Raw genomic sequence first — 22,311 nt, forward strand, 5'->3', positions numbered from 1 at the left:
TTTATTGGAAATTCTTCACAAAAGATGGAAGATTTATGGAATAGCCTTCCACTGAAAGTAGTGGTGATAAAAATGGTAATGGAATTCAAGAAAGAATCTTACTGGCTAAGAACCAAAGAACTGTCTGTGTGTGTTTTGAGGAGGGGTGCGGAAAAGCCAGAGAGCAACTGGAGTCTATGGCATTGCAGCAGAAATTAAACTGAGCCTTACAGTTCTTATCTGTTGTCTTATCCTATTAGGTTTCAGTGGAAACAAAGGGCTGGGTGGTGAGAGTTCACTTTGAAGAGCCCCTGAGGACATACACCACTTCTCACTGCAAATATCAACTATGCAATGCCACCTCGGCTCCTTACCGGGGCTGGGAGCTTATCACATTTGCTATGGTAATATGCTTTTAATTACATGCTCACAAATTAATTACAACTGGTTAAACTAATATTTTAATCCACATGATTAGGTAAACACAACAGCTAATTGGTATCCAGTCTCTTAGTATGCATATGTGGATGCAGGAGTATTTCATAATCAAATAAATATACCATTCCCCAGTGTTGAAGCTTAACCAGGTTTGACAGCTGAACAATGAATTTAAGACTAAATATCTGTCTTTGACTTCTGAAATATTAATTAATTTGTTGGGATTAAGATCACAATCAGACATGCAGCTCTGTGTCTGCCACTTAATAGTGGTGCCAGGTTTATTATGTAGATTCACTAACAGATATATGTCTGTTGGAAAAGATATCCAAATGTTACTTTTTTCCCCTATTTCAGGCATGTGCTGCTACCTTGTGGAAGGCAAGAGAACAAACTGGCTATCTCTAAGCAGTTTTCTTCAAGGGCTGTGTTCCCAAATGGGTTCATTCTGTGCATCTTGAATCAAACTAAATGCAAGCTACCGCTTTTAACAAAATTCCAAGTTATAATTTTTGGGTGGGAGAAAAAGACTTCAGAGGCTCAGTATATCTGGGTTCACATCAAACCTCTAGACTTCCAACTGAGCAGTTTCCTCATAAGTCAGAAAAACTTCCCTTTATTTTAATTATTTTTACTTTTTATTTTGTGCGAATCAATTCCACCACTTGCATTCCAAAACTTTCAATTTGCAGTCATTCTCAAAAATTTTTAAATGATCATTTTTTTGACTGGAAAAAGGTCACTTATCTGTATTCTAAATTTGCTCGCTCAACAGAGCGCTGACTGTTTCACTACTCCTTCTTCAAGAGTGGCACCAATCGGTTTCAATTTTTGTGCCTAGAAAATCACCATTATGACTGCATGAAAAATTTCACATATGACTAGGTAAATATTTCTTAGATTCTCTTCAATGGCAATAAATATTACCATAGCACAAGACAATACTGCAAAATTGCTAAAAAAAATTTGAACTTAAAGTTTACCTTCCACTGTGATATCTATCTGGTCTCCAAATCCTTTTTTTTTTCAATTCAAAATATTTTATTGAATTTTACAGTATTAATAAAACATTGTCGACAAGGTAAAAAGAAGGAAACACATGATTGAACTATATATAGCCAAATTTAATACATATGTCCAACACAGTTGAACATTACAAGTTAAGCCAAAGATAAGTGAATGTCACCAGAGAAGATAGCTAAGTGATAATAATGTATCTTGTAATATTAGTATGCATGTTGCAAAATAAAATCAATAAAATAAGATATGCATCTCCAAATAGCAGCAATTATGCATATAACAAACATTGTATTATATTATGTTGCAACAGTATATTCTAGCAAGGGAGCCCAGATTTTATCATATGTTCTTAAAGAATTGGTTTTCTCAACGGCAACCCATTCATACTTAGATATGAGACATTCATTATATATATTCAATTTTTGAGAAGTCCTTCCAGTTTTGAAGTATCTATTTAATAGCAACATGTATTAGTATAGTTTAGATTTATCATCAGACAAATATACTATGAGGCCTTGGGAACCTGGGATTAAAATATTGTATTGTAGGGGTTCCATGATCAGGAGAATTTGACTGATTTTGGATCATACTTTATTCCAGTAGTGGGACTGCAAGGGGCAGTCATATACTAGGTGTTTTATTGATCCTTACGATTTTTTGCAAGACCAGCAGACTGCGGTGTCATTCCTGTTGATTTTAGCTATTTTAGAAGGTGTCCATAATGCTCTGTTCAGGAAGAAGTATATTGATTGCATAATTGATGCACATTTAGTGGATTTTAAGGCTTTCGACCAAATAAGTTCCCATTGTTTGTCTGGAATTGCTTGATTTAGATCTCTAGTTTATCCTTCTTCAGTAGAGCTAGATGCAATAAATTTCCAGATATGAAATAGTCTGTACCAAGAAGACGCTGGTTTAGGATTGGCCGAAATAGAATGGCATAAGTTCCAAACAGATGGTTCTTCAAATGATATAGAACTGATAAGCATTGTATATCATCATAACTACATAAGTTGTAGCCAACAAAAAAATGGTGGGTTGGTAAGTTGTATTTTTATATAAAATATAGAAAGGTATACATTTGGAGTTCTCCAGTAGTTGGTTCACAAATGCCTGAGTCTCTCCATAAAGGCCAATTGACAAGTTTATTGTTTATTTGAAACAAATGGCTGTTCTGTATATGATGATGAGCTGTAGATGACCATTCATTTCTGACAAAGTGGTCTATTTCAGTGAATATATTTTGTGTGGACTGTAATATTGGGTTATTAAGGTTTTTCTATACTTTTGTAATCGGAAGAAGATGAAATGGTGTGTGTATTCATCATGCAGCTTCAAAATGCCACCATAAGGGAGCCTGAAAAGGGTCTTCAACTGTTATCCATGCAGCAGATTGATGCAATATGAAAGCTGAGTAATAATCTTGAAAGCTAGGAAAGTTTACACCGTGTGTTTGTGGAGCTTTTAGTCATTTCAAAGCTATGCAAGGAGTTTTATTTGCTCATAAAAAGAATGATAAAATTTTGTCAATAGTTTCAGAAGTGGATGAATTTAGGAATAATGGAATCATGCTAAGGGCATAATTCAACTTTGGTGTAGTCATCATCCTGATAGTATCAAGTCTGCCCCACCATGTTAATCTTAAAGGGTGTGAATAAACAATGGGCCCCTTTTACTAAGTGAAGGTAATACCACTCGCTAAACAGAAAGTATCGCTGGGCTACTGCAGCAGCCCAGCGGTACTTCCCACCCCTAGCGAGCCATCATATCCAGTGCTACAAGAATATATTTACTACATTTCTTTGAAGGGGTGAACAAAGTGGATACTGTGTTTCTGGATTTTCAGAAAGCGTTTGACAAAGTACCTCATGAAAGACTCCAGAGGAAATTGGAAAGTCATGGGATAGGAGGTAGTGTCCTATTGTGTATTAAAAACTTGTTAAAAGATAGAAAACAGAGAGTAGAGCTAAATGGTCAGTATTCCCAATGGACAAGGATAGATAGTGGGGTCCCGCAGAAACTCTGATTTTTAACATATTTATAAATGATCTAGAGATGGGAATAACTAGTGAGGTAATTAAATTTGCTGGTGACACAAAGTTATTCAAAGTTGCTAAATCGCAAGACGATAGTGAAAAATTTCAAGAGGACCTTATGAGACTGGGAGACTGGGCAGCCAAATGGCAGATGACGTTTAATGTGAGCAACTGCAAAATAATTCATGTGGAAAAGAGGAACCCGAACTATAGCTACTTGATGCAAGGTTCCTCATTAGGAGTCACTGATCAGCAAAAGGATCTAGGTGTCATTGTTGATGATACGTTGAAACCCTCTGCTCAATGTGTAGCGGCGGCTAAGAAAGCAAATAGAATGTTAGGTATTATTAGGAAAGGAATGGAAAACAAAAATGAGATTGTTATAATGCCTTTCTATTGCTCCATGGTGCAACTGCACCTCGAGTACTGTGCGCAATTAAGGTCACCTCATCTCAAAAAAGATATAGTGGAATTAGAAAAGGTACAGAGAAGGGCAACAAAAATAATAAAAGGGATGGGATGACTTCCCTATGAGAAAAGGCTAAAGCAGCTAGGGCTTTTCAGCTTAGAGAAAAGACAGCTGCGGGGAGATTTGATAGAGGCCTATAAAATAATGAGTGGAGTGGAACGGGTAGACGTGAGTCGCTTGTTTACTCTTTCAAAAAAATACTAGGACTAGGGGGCACGTAATGAAGCTACAAAGTAGTAAATTTAAAACAAATTGGAGAAAATATTTCTTCACTCAATGTGTAATTAAACTCTGGAATTTGTTGCCAGAAAACGTTGTAAAAGCAGTTATCTTAGCGGGGTTTAAAAAAGGTTTGGATAACTTCCTAAAAGAAAAATTCATAATAGAGACCTGTACTGGAACAGGGTTCTTGGGAATCCAGTGAGGATGGAAGCAGTTCTTTGGGGTTCCCATGGGAATTGAAACAATTCCTGCAGGGTTCCCATGGAAGTGTAAGCTGCACCTGCACCAGCCTCTCACCTACTGAGTACCAAGTTCTTTGACAGTTGCTTTAACAGTATAGATGTGGAAAGTCTTCCATTAAGGAGGTGGTAGAGACACAAATAATGATAGAATTTTAAAAGGTGCGGGATGAACACAGAGAATCTCTAATTAGTAAATGGAAGTTATTAAAAAAACTTAAATGGCTGCATGTTTGTGGATGTGTCAAGTAACGCTTACATGGCGACTCTGGCTGTGATTAACTAGGGCTGATACCAGGCAGACTTTTATGGTCTGTGTCTTATATATGGCAATCTGGTTTAGGATGGGCTAGAAAGGGCTTGACAGCAACTTCAGTGGCTGGAACATGAGGACAGTGCTGGACAGACTTTTATGGTCTGTGACCCACAAATGAGAAGATGAATAAGCTGCAGTGGGCTTCGATGGCAACTCTAGCAGTTGGAACATAAGGATAGAGCTGGGGAACTTCTATGGTCTACGTCCTAGAAACGCCAAAGAAAGACCATAATCAAGTATATAATATCATGTTAATTTAATCAAGAATGGATAATGAGTGTGACTATTGAGCAGACTGGATGGACCGTTCACTTACTATTAATCCTCTCTGCTCATGAGCTGATGCGCAGACCTTGGCTCTGACACAGGCACGAGCATCAGATGTCACCTGATCTACTGGCACATGCATGTGGCGACTTCTCAGTACACAGTGCCAATGAATCAGAGACAAGTCTTACATGTGTTCATCAGAGTGTTCCAAGTTCCAACTTCTGTTCCTTCCTTGCCTGCAGTGCTACGGCTCAAACCCAGAGAGAGACTGAGAGATCCAACCGGAATTATTTTAATGTACCATTAAATTCTTGCAGGACTGGGTGGGGGCAGGTTAAATTCTTGTGGGGACGGATAAAATTCCAGTGGGGATGGGCAAGACTCTCTAGTCTATTAGCCATTATTAGCATGGCCTTGGGGAAAATCCACTGCTTATTTTTAGGATAAGCACCATAAAATGTATTCTACTGTTTTGGGATCTTGCTAGGTACTTGTGACCTGGGTTGGCCACTGTTGGAAACAGGATACTGGGCTTGATGGACCTTCGGTCTGTCCCAGTATGGGAAATGCTTATGTTCTAGCCAGAGTGAAGATGGGGGAGTGGCCAAGATGGCGACATGAAACCCTGCTGTGAATTCAGGTCTTTTACCTTCTGCTTTTCAACATTTTCCTTTGAGCTATGCTGCATAGAAAGAGGAAGAGAGTTGTTCAGGAAGTTCCCTTGGCCGCCCACACTTCTTCTCCAGTGCAGCAGACGATTTTTCAATATGCAGCAAAGGTTCCTGAACTTCCTGAGTGCGAAGGAGAGCCCTCAGCATTTGGGCTTGATGCCACTCTATTCCCTCTGGAGCTTGTTCGCAACGTTGGAACCTCCCCTGCAGAAGTTGCTCAGGTGAGAACCACCCAAATCAACATGAAGGAAAGGAATATCCAAGACTGGCAGTCAGTCAGTCAGTTGTGATGCCATTGATAGAGAACATATGGAACATTCTCCAGACGTTGGACATTATTGTGGAGAAGTCCTCAAAGGAAGTAACAACTTTAGTACGTAAAATCGATATTTTGTCGAAAAACTTGGATGATACTAGGAAAGTGTTTTCTGATCAGATATCTACTATTAAGACAAAAGTAAAATCATTGCATGATGTGTCTTCAAACCTAATAAAGGATAAGAACATGATTAATAGGAAGATTGAACAGATTGAAAATTTTAACAGGAGGTTGAATTTACACCTCTTGAATTTTCCAGAATCTCCTGGGATTTCTCCTGCAGATTGCTTCAGAAAATATTTGCTGGAAGTTCTAAAGCTTTCTTCTGATACTATACCTCCTTTGAATAAAATATATTATATTCCTGTGGGATGCCCAAGTGAGGCCTTGGTACAAGAGGTTCCTTCAGAAGATTTGGAATGTGTCAGCATTATTGTTGACATCTTTGAATGAAAATTCTGAGTGGATGACAAAGATTGTATAATTTATCTTCAAGCAAGATCTAAATGCCATCATTAGATTGCATTTTAGAAATTCTCAGACTCTTTTTCTGTGGGAAGAATGTCTGGATTTACCCAGACGAAACGAAGCAGACACAGGAATGTAGAAAGGCGCTTTTTTGGTTTTACATTGGGATTTGTTATCTCTTGGGGCTTCTTTCTTATTATCATATCCTTGTAAATGTCTTGTAAAGTATATGGGGGTGAAATACCTTATTCCAACCCAAGCAGTTAAAGACCTTATTGTATTTCAAGAAGATCACAGATGGACTATCTTAAGCAAGTCTTTTTGTATGTAAGGGCATGTGTCATGGTCATGTTAATAGTCTTTTTTTTTTTTTTTAGTTAATTTGCTCCTGTATTGACCTCCTTGTCTTTGTTGCTATTCATCTCAATTATTGTGGTCTAAGAAGGAAAATGTTTCTAATGCCTTCTTCTTAACACCTGTTTATTATGCTGTTTTTAAACAAGTGGTTAAACTTGTATTGCCAGCACTGCATCAATGGTGGCAAGAAGAACTTTTAAAAGAAGAGAAGAGGTACTGGATGAGATGCTATATGGTGGGGGGGGGGGGGGCAAGGAAGCAGACAGGTGCAGCATGGTGGGGAGTCAGGAAAGGAGACAGGTGCTGCATGGGGGGGGGGCAAGGAGGGAGACATGTGATGCATGGAAAGGGGGACAAACGCTGGACCAGGATAGAGTGGAAGGAAAAAGGGGACAAACACTGGAACCAGAAAGGGGGAGAAAGGGAAGGAAAAGAAATGGGACAGATGATGGAACCAGGAGGGAGAGGAAAGGGGACAGAAGCTAGATCTGCAAGATGGTGAGGAGATGCTGGACCTAGGCATAGAAAGATGAAGGAAGTGTTGGACCCAAGGATAGAAAAATGGAGGTGCTGGGTAAAAGCTGGGGGGGGGGGGGGGGGTTACATGAGTGAGAGAGACTGGGTAAAGGCTGAGGGGGGTTACATGACTGAGAAAGACTGGATGAAGGCTTGGGGGGGGGTTACACAAGCAAGAGTGAGACTGGATGAAAGCTGGGGAGGGGATGATGCACTGTCATATTTTGCCACTGTTTGACAAAATGTGGCAAAATACAATGATATTCAATTGACGCTGGGTTTTATTGTTGGCTGTCATTTGGATATTTCCACTGGCAACTTGTGCCACAGGTTCTCAATCAGCATTCCTTTCATTTTGTTTGATTTTAATTGATGTTAGTTTACTGTGTTCAACTGCCATTAGCAGTATATCATATTTAATACACAAACACATTTTTGTAGTCACAGTACTTTTTACTCAAAAGTATATTAGGCATTTTTAACTTTTATTTTAGTAAATTTTTAATGCAATTTTCATTGCACTTTTTATTTTTACTTAACAAAATGTGCATTTATCTTTACTTTTACTTAAGTACTTTTACTTAATACTTCAAACAACATTGACAGCTAGCAGCAATAATGCAAAAGTAGCACCAAAGGCACTGTGAAGCTTTCACTGTCACCCATGCCAAGGTTTAGTCACTTGCTTAGAATTACTGTATATTCTAGACTTCATTATGTCAGACTCTTACCTGCTCAAAATAGCTATCAATTTAAAATATAAATCCATGCAAGAATTATTACTATAGAGCAGCAGTTCTAAACCCATGTTTCGTGACACCCTAGTATGCTGTGTGCACCTGAGAGGTGTGTTGTAGGACCGGTACATAGACTAACAGGGTTCTTTTAAAAAAAAAAAAAAAAAGCTTACAGAATGCTCCTCCCCTCAACTACCATAAATCCAGCACTGCTACCCTCTTCTCCCCTCAACACCACCCTCCGGAGTTCAGCACCACTTCTCCTCCTTCCCATCTTCAGTCTGTCAAACCTGATTTGTTTGCCGGCACCTGCGGTGATAACATGCTGCTTGCCTGCTTGGGCCAGCGCCAGGGGCTGAGCGAAGAAGAGAGAGAGGTGCTGGACTCAGAGGTATGGACTGAGGGAAGAGGGAGATGCACTAGACACACAGGTAGGGATTGAGGGAAGAGGGAGAGGAGGCATTGGACCTGCCGCGGGAGGGGGACAGAGATGCTAAACTATAAGGGTGAAAGAACTATGGAGAGAGAAGGAAGACGAGGTATCATGAGGAGACAAGGAGTTGGTGAACCATGGGTGGTGGGGGGGGGGAAGTGAGTAAGAGAAAGGGAGAGATGCTGGGCCCTCAAGAGATGCAGTGATACAAACCCTGATGCCATGCTCCTTTCCGGGTTGTGTAAACAGTAAACCACACTTAGCAGGCTTTCACTTTTGATGTGTAGTTTACTGTCTACACAACCTGGGACGGTGCATGCTTCAGGATTTGTATAGCTGTGGCTCCTGGCACCACACTGGGTTTCCTGAGGCAGCTCTCTTTTCCAAGCAGCTGTCTTGCTGATCACTGAAGCTACAGTATTTGGGAAAAGGAGGAGACAGGGAGCTACTGAACCATAAGGGGGAAAAGGAGAGGGGGGAGGGGGAGAGAAAAGACAGGGAGTTGCAGGTAGTTGGAAAAACAACACTGGGCCCATACGCTTGGAAAAAGTATACCAAGTAGGTCAGCAGTGTGATGAAGCCATTAGGCTTTGTGTCATCATTGTTAAGTTCCACAATTATGCTCAGAAAGCTGAGCTTTTAAGGCAAGATAAAGCCAGGAAAGATTACTTTTTATACGATGGCACACCTTGCCAGATTTCTCAGGATGACTCGGCTTTAGAGGTTAAACATAAAACTTCCAGTGTGGTTTGCAGTAAATGGTTATGAAAATGGATTAGATTTCTGCTTCTATATCCTTCAGTTCTCAAAATTTACCATGCTGGTCAATGGACCTTCTATGAGTCCATGGAGAAAGCTGCTGAGTTTGTTAATCTGCTTTCTGAACATACAACACTTACCTCCTCTCGATATCTCGGGCTATGGATTTTTTTATTTTTGCAGTACAGCTGGATAGAGATGGCAAGCTACCTAGTTCCAGGCTGGAGCTGTTGGGACTATCCTGGATTTCTGACCATTCCATCCTGGTGCATTATGGGACTTGCAGCACTTATTTCAATGAGTACGATCACGTACTACAAATCCCACACTGCTATGGTATGTAATTTGAAACATCTTGGCAACTAGGACCTACTGAGGTGGAAGGATTTACATCTGCTAGTTTGACTTTCTCTTTAATAGTTCCTTACTCTCTTGCTTTATCCACAAACTATCTACAGTTTGCTATATATAGCAAAAGCATACTCTGTTCAGGTTTTGGCTTTGATTAATGTTACTTGCTTTGTGCCCTTTCTTGTCTACTGCTTAGTACTCCATAGTGTAACTTCAATTTTCACCTTAGGGCATTGACATGGTTTGATTCGTGTTTGAGACTGGGTACCAGTGGAGGAGGAGGAGGGGGGGGGGGATACAGCATAGCCTACTTTCCTCATTCGCATTGAGAGGAAGGGGCAGGTTTAGTACATATTCCAAGTGGGATAATGAGAGGGTGGAGGGGAAGGGTCTCAGGAGGGTTTTAGAGTATTGTAGGGATACTGGAATGTTGCACCTTTCCCCTATGGAGCAATTTTATTTTTGCTTACATGTTTATGGTTGCTATTTTTCTCTCTCTCTTTCTTGGTAGTATTATAATTCTACATTTACTCGATGGACCTGGATGAGGACTAGGCACCCATATATTTATTTAGTTGATTCAGGCATGTTTGGATGGTGTGTTTTGTGAAGAGACTATATGTAATTGGAAACGTAGAATTGACACTTGGAATGTTTTCAGTGTTATGCCGTCTGTAAAAGGCAACAAAATTCCAACCATGCTTCATCATCATAAGGCTGACATTGACAATCTAGTCTCCTGGTTACACACAAATTTAGATCACCATAAATTAAAATGGTATGTGGGTAGGGCAGGTTTACTATGTTTCCATAGGATCTTGTAAAAAAAAAAAAAAAAGGGGGGGGTTGCTATATTACTTTCCAAATCACATCATTGCAAAGCAGATTTTCTTCAAAAGTGACACAAAGGGTCACTAGATTTTGCTGCATGCACACCAAGATCATGTTTTTGCTTGTTTTGGGTGCTCCATTTATGACCACAAATTCTTCAAAAAGCTTGTGACTGTGGAAACCAGTTCCATGTTAAAATGCACTAAGCCCATTTCCTAATTTGGTTTAGTAAAAAGCCCCCTATGTTTCTATTTGAGAAAATGGATAGTTAAGTGACTTAGCCCAAGATCAAGTGGAGTGGCAGTGGCATTTGGGCCTGACTTCCCTGGTTCTCAGTCCCCAGCCACTCGTCTTGGTCTTGTGCTAAGTCACTTAACTATCCATTTTCTCAAATAGAAACATAGGGGCCCCTTTTACTAAACCAAATTAGGAAATGGGCTTAGTGCATTTTAACATGGGACTTTACCACACACTAAGCCCATTTCTAATGCAGGAGTATTTTAAAGTATTTTTCAATTTTTTTTTTCAAGATATGTATTCAAGTTTTCCTTAGGGTGCATTACATGAACAAAAGTTAACATTGAAGCACATATGCCTCCTACTTAGGAGGTGCTACCTGCTTCCATGTTAACTTTGTGTTATTCAGTTAAGTATGCTAATGCAAATGTGCTAACTGGATAATGCTTCCATGTCCATTCCCTGCCCATGACACAGCCCCCCCCCCCCCCCCCAAAAAAAAATACAAAAATGAATGCACAATTAGTGAAGGCTGACAGGTAAAACACAGCAGTATGTTAATTTAGTAAAAGGACACTTTAGATTATAAACCATCTGGGGACAGGAACATACTTATATGAGTTAAATTCATTAACTGAATTGTTAGAAAGCCCTTCCTTTCCCTCTCCCAAAACATTTGAGTATGGCTCTCAGCATTTCTACAATGACTAGAGAATGCAATTAAGCAAGCCATATTGGGTCTGGAGACTACCTTGTGAAAAACTATGTAGAATCAAAGTGTATAACAGCCAGCAAAACAGACTATGAGCTTTCAAAGTTCCAAACATTCTCAAATTTATGTATATCATTGATAATTGTTATATTGACACAATAGCATGAATCAATGTTTACCATAGAAAAATTGAAGTTGGTACAGCAGCTGTGAATTCATTGATCACTCCTCCCCAAAACATTCAACTAAAATACTCCTGCTTACTCAAAAGGATCATGATGCTCATATTTGACAATAGGGTGGCTATAAACAAATATGAATTTAAAAAAGGCACATACAACCAAGCATGAAACAATTTTATTTGTAACCAAATCTTTATTCCATTGCAAAGAGAAGCTTAAAGGCACACCATAATGCCAGTACTCAATATGAAAAGTACAAAAATAAGGAATCTTGTACAGCAGTATTGCTAAAATAAATATTGTAAATACAAAACATAACATAGATCCATGTAGTTAATCATCTTTGCTAATAATTGTCTTTGCTAACATCTGAATGCTTTGGCTTTATCAAAATTTAAAGTGCTTCTACTCAAGCATCCCTGACTTTACCTTTGAAACCTAGAGAAGATCAGTACACCTCTACATTGCCACCTGCCTTTTCTCAAGATACTCGTACTCTTGACTGCCATCCAAAGTGGTAACATATGCACTGACCTGATGTTCCAGAGTATGTCCTTCATTGGCCATTCTTTACAACATGTAGAAACAGTGTTGTGAAATGCTTCTATGGGAGCTGTAGCAGGAGGTGCACTTGAATGATTTGTAAAAATGTTTGATCAAAGGCATGTATATTCCATTTCAGGTTCTCTATTCACAAGCTGTCTTCTCTGTGCTGCTACCCTTACATGAACAGTTAAGCAACAATCAAAGCCTAACCTAGCCTTAAATTCATAATACTTTGGATTATAATAGCATTAATCTTCTGTACATCCATAATTGCTTTTTAGTGAGTAATTGGTTTATTTTTATTAGTGAATTTATTATGACTGAAAAAGCATTGCATTGTAAAGGGAAATGCAATTCTTTTTATTCATATATCATCTGAAGTTAGCATCTGCTGCCTCAAGAAACCATGACACCCCCTTAGTCCCAGGATTGTTCAGATTCAGATAAATGTGGAACGCTGTATACAAAAGGTAAATGTTAATATAAAAAGTACAAAAAATATTAAAGCAATCTCTTTCCCAAGCCTAGAAAAAAAGACTAAAACTAACCCGGAAGTTTTTCAGACCAGTGAAGACGTTCTATCGGCAGTGCTGTGTATATAAAAGTTCACTTGAAAGCGCCAAACATCTGTCTTTTCCTCCTTATAAAAGGGCTTAAAATAAGAACAGCAGCAATACTAGACTTATTTCACACACATTTATCTGATATAGTTTATATAGCAAGATATCTGCCACAGAATACAGCAATCATATTGTTCAACTTCAAAAATTTAATCCAAAGTTTACAGACATTCCCCAGATTCCATCAGCATGGCCTCTCTGGGTAAGAGCTGCTTTTAATTGTTTTTAAATTTCAGATTTTGATGAAGTTTAGGTTTATTAAAAACCTTGTTATACTGTCCTAGAGACATAGAGGAGTATTTTCAAAGCAGTTAGACTTACAAAGTTCCATAGTAACCTATGGAACTTTGTAGGTCTACATGCTTTGAAAATGAGGCTCATAACTGTCAGAGTGGTTTACCTTCTCAAAAAAAAAGTTGACTAAATTCGAGTGAAATAAAAGAAGCAAAGTTAACTCCATTGTAATTTTAAAAAGTAGGAAATAAAGAAAATATGCACATAGTTTTCCCACTGGCACTCACTAAACCCCATGGCCTAAGCATGGTAGTTAATCTAGAAGCCGAAAGGCTTTAAGGCTATAAGATCAGAACGGAAAATTGAATGAGAGGACTCTAGTGGGAGTTGCTTTTGAAGGACTTGATCTGAGCTGTGATTTGTGACTGCTCTGGACAGAGGTTCAGAATCTGCCAACAGACACACATGGCTTTTCATTTTTTTTTTTATAATAAAACAAAAGGACAGCCAGCTAGTGCCTGATTTTTAGTATTAGCCAACTAAAATCTAACCAAAGTTTAGAGGACAGTAGATGAATATTCAAGTTTAAAACCTAGCTAGTTATGTGAAGCTAGTTAGTCCTCGTAAGATAACCAGCTAGCATTGGCCAGTTATCTTACCCACTCAGCACGTCCATGAATGTTGACCTGCACAAATTCACAGCCCATAACTGCCAAGATAAATTGATTTCAAACACAAGCAGTGTTCTTGTTGCTTCTGGCTATCAACAGCAGCCTCATGATATTACAACATACACAGGGGTGCTTCCCCTTCAAACTTTACCAAGTACAGCACAGACACTGCTTTACAATCAAAGGAGTCACCTCATTCAATAAAACAGCAGTGCCACAGCTAGAAATGAATCATCCTACAGGTGTACCATAGTAAAATATAAAGTGCATAGATGTTAAGGGAGCAATTCTGTTAAGGAGCCACCTAACTTTAGGTGATAAGAACACAGACAAATGCTGGCACTTCAGTCACTTATAAATGACCTCTTATAAAATACCAACTAGTGTGAAAGTACATGCATAAGTTTCATAGAACACAGTATCACTGTGCACGTGCACAGGGAGCAAAGTTTGGACAGTATCTGGGCTGGGTCCCCAAGCACCTGCATAAAATATGTGCTAACATTTACACTAGCCACAGAGCTGGTGTAAGTGCTAGTACATATATGTGTATTCTTTCACATCTGTGCTAGTATTTTATGAAGTCAAGTAGGCACATACTTGACTTTATAAAATAGGTGTGTGAAAGTATGCTTTAAGTAGGCACAACTTTATAAATCATTCTCCACATGGAGGAAATCTTTCTTCTAGATTTCATGCTGTTCCTGTATGGCCTCAGCAAGCTGTAGAATAGTCAAGGTACCTAGGAAGGCTGATCAGCTTTTAATAGAAAGTTCTTTTCTCCTAGTAATTGTCTGAGAGTGCTTGTACTTTCACATGTTCCCCACCCATGGTCAGTGCCAATCTTATGACTTTTGAAATGTGGGTTTGAAAAAAAAAATCACTAGATTGCCACATTAATGGATCAGAATAAAGACATCAAGACGAGGTTGATTCTGTTCTGATTAAAGTCGTCTCCATTTCAAAAGTCTAAAAAACAACAACGAAAGTATAGTGGACTTCAGCAGCATACATTATTTCCATATAAAAGCAAATAAGTAATCTCCAAGGAATGGTTCCTGTAACTCTATTTATACTATGATACAAATATTCTAAGTAATGAAAAGTGAGCATGTGCCGTACTTGTTTGGATTTCCAATGCTCTCCATCACTAGAGTTTGAAACTACAGCCTATGTGTTAGATGCACTGACTACACAGGGCTCATTTTCTGGCCCATGACATTCAACTGCAAGCAGGAAAAATGTAGCCCATGGAGGAATTTTAACTTTGTTTTCATGTGCAGCAGCAGCAAAGGCTGGAAGGTTGGGAAGGAAGGAGGGGTCCTAAGCCCCAGCAGCTGAAGATGGTAGAGTAGCATGGTAACATACTCTAAAGAGGGTGATTCCTGCAACTCATTCAACAAATTCTAAGGGGTACTCTCTCTCCCCCCCCCCCCCCCCCCCCTCAGCAAAATCAGAGGGAACTCTCCTACCAGATATTATGTGGCTTTTGTCTTCAAAGGTTTGGGTGCCCCTGCTCTACCATCTACAATTCAGATGTACTCCAGCTATATGCAGGCATACAAGTGTAAAAAAAAGTCCTCTCTCACCTCCCCCTAAAAACAAGCCTGACTGTTATAAATATATCTGTCTCATGATCTGGGCTAAGTGACACCCTGCCCTTTGTACTTGGAGATCTGCAATGGCAGAATACTTCAGTCCGTACTGCATTTATGTATTACTATAGAATTAGAAAGAGAAGAACACAACTCTACTTAATATTGCGCTATAGTTGCTTAATTCGTTGCAAGACTCAGTCCTACATTTTCCTCTTTGCACTAGTTTATCTAAATACTGCAAGTTAAATCTAATCTGGTGTGTTTAAGAATTGTGCTACTAGAGTAAGAAGCATCATGTAGCACCCTCTAGTGAAATAATACATTACTCCATGTAGAAGCACAATATAAAAACATTTCAGATTATAATTTAGAAACAGAATTACAGTATATTCTGCTTTGTGTTTCTGTACTCATGAGCAAAATAAACATTTGTGTATCTTTTAAATACATACAAGAAGCTGTTCACTTGCTTAGCAAACAAAATACTATGGTGAAAGGGTAATGTAGCACACCAGAATGAAAACACACCTTTTGGGGGAGTAGGTGGAAAAAAGCAAGTAGTAAAGGGAGGGAGGTCTGGACTTTTTTTTTTTTATTATTATATAAATAACTAGTACCCCAAAGTGAATTTTCCCTTTCTATTTTGTGCTTTTTCCTACTCCCCAGGGCAACAGGTTGGAAAACCACCACAAGATAAATTTCACTCCATTTTTGTACTTTACTGCAGCAAAACATTTTCTAAATTATTTAGCTGTTCCAGGAAAGCTGTGCAGTGTCACTGCTGCTAGAAATCTTAGTCTTTCCATAAAATCATTTTCTGACATAGGAAGGAACACCTGCACCCAGACTTTCAACATTATTACTATGGCATTATAAACAGTCTATAATTACATGCCTCTCCCAACACTATATACATAATCTGGTTTATAAACAAAATTACAATGTCTATACAGTGCAATATACGACCTAATAATCTTTAAGGCATGGTATTAGTACAGAAACTGATCTCACAGCTTAAGGGAAGACAATATTGAGTGGTGTGAATTACTAAGCATCACTCTTGCACACTCCACCATGTTCTTCATGCCTGTGTCACAGGCACAGGATCACTTTCTGTATGACAACAGCCCCTAGGAAATAAAAGGACTGAAAATCCCTAAAACAAACATACGTATTGTGCCAAAAATGTTAGCATGTAAGCTGTATGAAAGACACATAATTGGAGCCAATGTGGAATGCCCCTTTGTCATGGCCACATGACTGAAGCCAAAACTTATTTTTTTCAAGTAGTCAAGTCCATCGTGTTTGCTTTCTAATATGTCCATCATGTTCCTAAAATTACTACGTGTTGTTCAATGCATGTTAATAAAATGTTATAAATAAATATTACAAATACCAGTTGCTTCACACTTATTTTGTGCTATGCATGCTAACAGCATACTGTAAAAGGGTTAATTATTTCCTTTAGTGATGTCCTCAGTTAAATTTATGTGCCATGAATGCAACAGAAGCCAGTTTCAGATCAGTTCCGAATGCATTCTAAAGTAATGGAAGACTAAATCCAATATGGTTTCAAACCACTTGTCTTCATTTAGGAAAGGAGCCTAAATAAAGACTATATGCTTGGAGACCATGTGGTCTTTGTCAATACAGTAAAGTTAACAAATGGAAGACTTTGCGAGGAGATTTCTGGATGAGATAAAGTTGCAAAAATCTCTCATCTTTACTTAGTATATAGCTTAAATAAGGTTAACAACGCTATTTTGAATCTGGATGTCACACTGCTGCAATAGCTGCATGGACAAAATAAAGCAAAGTCTATGCCCGTCAGGATGAAGCTTCTTAATGTCGCATCACAGGCCTGATGAAGTAGTCCTATCGCTGACCAGCCTCACGAATCCTGCATGCCACAGCTGTGATGAGAGCTGCTCCTTTCCCACTACCGTCCTCTGATAGCAGAAACACCACGTCACATTTTGGGGACAGTTCCATCACAGTCTTTTTCATGACTGCTGAAAAACTGTGGGTCAGAATACATATTCAGTAAAAGACTTTTAAAAGACAGTCAAAATGCTTAATACTATGACAGGGTGATAACCGTTACTTCCATCTACCTTCCCCGCCCCCTCCACTTTATAGGTACTGCAGTAGGATTCTTAACAGCTGGAGTTACTAATAGAGATGTGCAACCAGAAAACTTTAGTTTTATACTGCCTGTGTTTGGGATTTTTCTAGCTTTTTTTCATTAGGGGATCAATGTCGTAAAGATCATGCCCTCTTTGTGAAAAGTGTGCACTCCTTCAAAAAAGCACACACTATTGATGACAAATAAAAGACACAAAATGTGTGGAGTTTTTTCCTGCTCATTTTCATTTCACAACACGGAATGACATGAGATATATTGCTGACATTTGCCATGTTGTTTCAAACGAATGCACATCCCTGGTTACTAATGCTGATGTGCATTATGAGTAGCTAGGTCCCAGTGTATAAAATAGGGGTCAAATAGTTAATAACTAGCTCTAAAATGCAGTGAACAAGAATTAGAAGGTATGCGGCACCTACTTTATAAGGACAACATATGCATCTATATGCCTTTCTAAAACAGCTGTATATTCCTAGAACCTACCCTATGCAATATAGGGGTAATTCAAAAAAGGTTTTTCCGTGAGTAAATCCTGCTATACATTTATCTGTAAAAGGCTTATATATATATATATATACATATACATACACACACATATACCTCGTGTAAAAGCATGCACAATGTCAAAGGTGTACACTTTTATGCAACCAAGGATAGGCATTTTTGGAGGATGAGCACTAGCAGCCTCATGAGGTATACTCAAATTATAAACTACTCACTTACACATGTACTTGAGCCATGTATATTTACACCAGCTTCAGTGTTTGGTGTAAATGCACACAGCCACATCTTAGCCACAATTTTGGCTACTTTTGTGATGTTATATTATAAAAGACAGACACCTACATGGTCTTCTAACTTAGGCCACATGTTATAAAAATACTCTCCACGTGTGAAGGCATTCCAGGGGGTGAAGCTGAGCCAGCATTGGCACTTTGGGTTTATTTCATAAAATACAAGCATACATGCCAATTTTTACTGGTTACCCCTCCTTCAGATCAGACATAACTTTGTGTGGGAGCTATTTCACAAATCATTGTTGCTCATCTATAACAGATATTTTCTATAGACAGCACGATTGAGCTCACCACACAAGTAGGTGACATCATTGCACATTACCAGGATAAAACAACTTTCCCAGAGCTCAGAATTTAAGGATGTGGAGTGGAGGAGTAACCTAATGGTTGGCATAGCATGCTGAGAACCAGGAAACCTAGAGTTCAAATTCAGCTGGTGCAGAGATGCTAAGGTTAGACTATTACAAACAGTGAGATGTACCACTCTAACAAGTGAGCTGAAGGCTTAAGAATAAATACATTTTCAGAATATCAAACAATACAAGTATAACACTTGGTAGAAAAAAACTGGAAAGAGATCATTCAAAACCTCTAAGATATAGAAGAAACAGCATGGTCTCCATTTACGTTTTTTCATACAATTGAGCATTTTTTTTTTTAAACTTTTTGTGCTTTCAGTCAAGTTACATTGGTCCATCTGGCACATAAAATATTTTTTTGTTTTGTGTTTTTGTCATTTGGATTACTTTGCCCTAACCACCTGTTCACTTATATTAAATATGTCACTTCCATTTGGTGTGTTTTCACAATACAATTCTTACTTTTTTTTTACACATCATTTTCTATATCTCATTTTTTTAAAAGATCTTTTTTGCATTTACGTTTTACTACTACTACTATAAATCACATTTTAACTTTATAGGTTTCCACTAACACTTTCATCTGTTTGGCGCCATTTTTTGAACTGGATGATATCCACGCTTCATATAGCTACTACTGAAAAAAGTGTGAGCAAAATCTAAAATAAATAAATATAGTCCACTATCAACGTTTGTTATATATTGGACACCAATTTGGTTTACATCCAACCACTGCACTTGCACTTTTAGTTTTGTATCCGCACTCACAGCTTCATTATTTCTGTTTCCTGTTGCAATCGGAAATGTCAAACACCTCTCTCATTCTCATCACCTTTTGCATTATGACTCACCATTTTTCAGACGGCTCTTGAGCTAAGATATTATAATTTAGTATATTTTTCATTATACAGTAACCTAGTTCGCGGCACTCCTTCATTTCGATAACATTCAAAATTGAATTTTACAGGCAGTAGCCATCTGAACTGCCACTATTTCTTTACCAATTTTTTTTCAGTGCATTGTATATATAATTACATACATACACACCTTTTTTTCCTCTTAATATTTTTCCTTAGAACTTTTTCCAATATGCTTTTCTTTAATATATGTATTAGTAGCTTATTTTAGTTCTATGTACATGGTTTCAAGGCGCTTCCCTTGTTCATTAGAGAGTTGTTTTAAGTAGTCATTTTATGTTTTTATTCAGATTATACAGAGGTTTAACTGCCAGGATCTTGACATCACTTGAAAGTTAAATTATTCTTCACAACAACATAAGAGGTAACCAACGCTCGACTTGCACTAAAATTGCATGAGCACTCTTCTCAATTTTGTTTTCTTTTTATTTATTTTTTTTAATTCTTACATTTTTCATTTATCCATACATTAAAATGTAACACTTGAATATCTATTTAGTTTGAAGTTTCAATATCTAAAGTATTTTCAACATCCAATGTACAATTTTTAGCCTTAAACTCTTTTGCATCATTTTCATCATGTTATATTTTATCTAAGAGTCACTTAATATCATTTGTTCTGCTATTTAATTATTGTACATTATATTCATTTGTGTTTGTATTATGTTCATTTTTACATCCACTTGACCCCTGAGGCAGGCCTTGGTGCCAAAACACAACCATGTTGAGTCGTTTTTATGTTGTGTTTTTAGAATTAAAGATTCTCCAACATCCTCTTTGTGTCCACCCCACTTTTTTGTTGTTTGTTCACGTTTATGTGAGGGATTTCATCCTCCTCTTTTTTGCCTACAATTTGCAAGTACACATATTGATTATGAAATACTCAAGTGTGTATTTGTGAACTTTACATGCAGTTACACCTGCTGTTGAGCAAGTATAAAAATGTCTGCACTTGCAATCAGAGTGCAATATCTGCTCATATGGGTCAAATACATGCCCAAAAGCACGAGCACTTACACAAACCACACCAGCTAGTGTTAAGTGCTCATGCCTAAACACCAAAGACACATAAGTTATGTGCGAGTCCCACCCACACTCCACCCAAATTTCACCTACGTGTACGTCTACCTATACCCCCCCCCCCCAAATATTTAGCAAAATTTGACTGGCCAGGATCAGCACCTGGCTGGTTAAATGCCAGAAAACTGGTCTCCCACTGAATATTGCCGGGTAATGGCTAGCAGATAGCCGGTTATATTGCCCAATATAACTGGCTGTCCACCAATTTTTAAAGCCAGTTTAGTGGCCATATTTGGCTGCATGAAAATGTGGGATATCTTTGGTCAGTTTAAAGATTACAGTCTATCACTGGATATCTGCTTAGCCGGTAATCTTTAAACTATTCAATGCCGGTCACCAGAAATAGTTCGGCATTGAACATCTGGGCTTAGCGCCGAAGTTAGCCGGTCTAACTCCCACGGTCTGAAAATCGGCCTCACAGTATGTAAGATATACACATATTTAAAGAACAGGGCTTAAAAACAGAATTTTGACATTTACGTGCATATGCAAACATATATACACACACAGATGCCATTATTCTCATCACTGCTCTGTCAGGATAATTCTACATATTGGGTGCTAACATTTCCATATCAAATACACAGAATTTATTACAATACTGGCAACATTTGCACATAAATGCCAGAAATCCAGCTGCGCACTATTCTGTAATTATGCACATACAGGGCTGCAGAGACACACAGTCGGGCAGGACCACCCCCACACATTTGGGCCGCCTCCCCCACCCGCCCCCTTACCTTCCTGTGTCTGACTCAAGGAGATCTGATGGTCTGACTGCTCCTCCCTTGGTCTGTCATCTTCTGCTCCTGTGTGCCGGGACCCTGATGATTGCATTCACAGGTTATTGTGTTAATACAATCATCTGGGTCCTGGCACAGAGGAACAGGAGACGAGAGACAGACCAGGAAGCAGCTTGCCAGAGCTGGAACCCCCCCCCCCCCCTTTGGAGGCCCTGTGCACATATCTTTGTTAGTGTGGTGTTTGAAGTTCGGCATTCATATGGGTGGCATCTTAGTGCAATGTGAACAGGATGCAAACTTACATACATAACATATAATCCAGTAAGTTGAGTGCATATTTCTGGAATCTAGGCACAAACATTTACATCAGCTCTATGACTAGCTTTCAATGCTCGCAAAATCACGTACATGCATATATATCTGATCACACCAATACTCAAAAGGAAAGTAGGCACTTACTTTCCTTTATTAAATAGGTTCCACATAGGTGCTCTCTAGTCAGCTAGTTCAAGTGTCTCTTTACAGAACTGCCCTCATAGTGCCTAGGTAGGAGCCTATCTGCCCTCTTACCCTAAATACCCTGTTATACAATCACTGTCTAGGTGTTGACTGAACAGGAAATCCATATTTAATTTCATACTAGGTTTCTAACATAGAACAGAAAGTGGAACCCAATCCACTTATTCAGAACCATATAATGATAAACCTTAACCCAGATGGCGTACAAAAAAGTAACTTACTGAGGATGAAGCTTATACAGGGTTCCATCAACACCTACAGTAACCCTCAGGAAATCCAAATTGCGATTCTCTCGAATTTTGTCCACCACTGCAGCTATGCCAGCACCACAGAGCTGAGCTGCCCTCCTAGCTACCACGGTGCATACTTCTTTCACAATGATGCTGTCATCGCAAGTACTCTCTAGTCCCAGGTGCTGTAGGATGGCTCGGACCTGAAGTAGAGCCAAACAGTCACTACAAGACAAAAGGAAGTGTCAGATATCAAAGCCCACTACTGATGCATCTCCAACACACTGTG

At 38.7% G+C, this 22,311-nt stretch overlaps 1 protein-coding gene across 2 annotated transcripts in view; it reads right to left on the bottom strand.

Moving 5' to 3' along the window:
• Positions 1-11,446: 11,446 nt before the first annotated feature.
• The window catches only part of LOC115469296 (hexokinase-2), a 194,823-nt gene continuing 183,958 nt past the window's right edge, over positions 11,447-22,311 (bottom strand). For both annotated transcript variants that reach the window (XM_030201804.1, XM_030201805.1), the window contains exons 17-18: positions 22,014-22,247; positions 11,447-17,251 (exon numbers count right to left, since the gene is read on the bottom strand). In XM_030201804.1, coding sequence (XP_030057664.1) covers positions 17,107-17,251; positions 22,014-22,247 — 379 coding nt within the window. In that variant the 3' untranslated portion in view covers positions 11,447-17,106. The remainder of the gene's footprint in view (positions 17,252-22,013; positions 22,248-22,311) is intronic.

This window comes from Microcaecilia unicolor, chromosome 4, assembly GCF_901765095.1.
Source record: "Microcaecilia unicolor chromosome 4, aMicUni1.1, whole genome shotgun sequence".
NCBI lineage: Eukaryota > Metazoa > Chordata > Amphibia > Gymnophiona > Siphonopidae > Microcaecilia > Microcaecilia unicolor.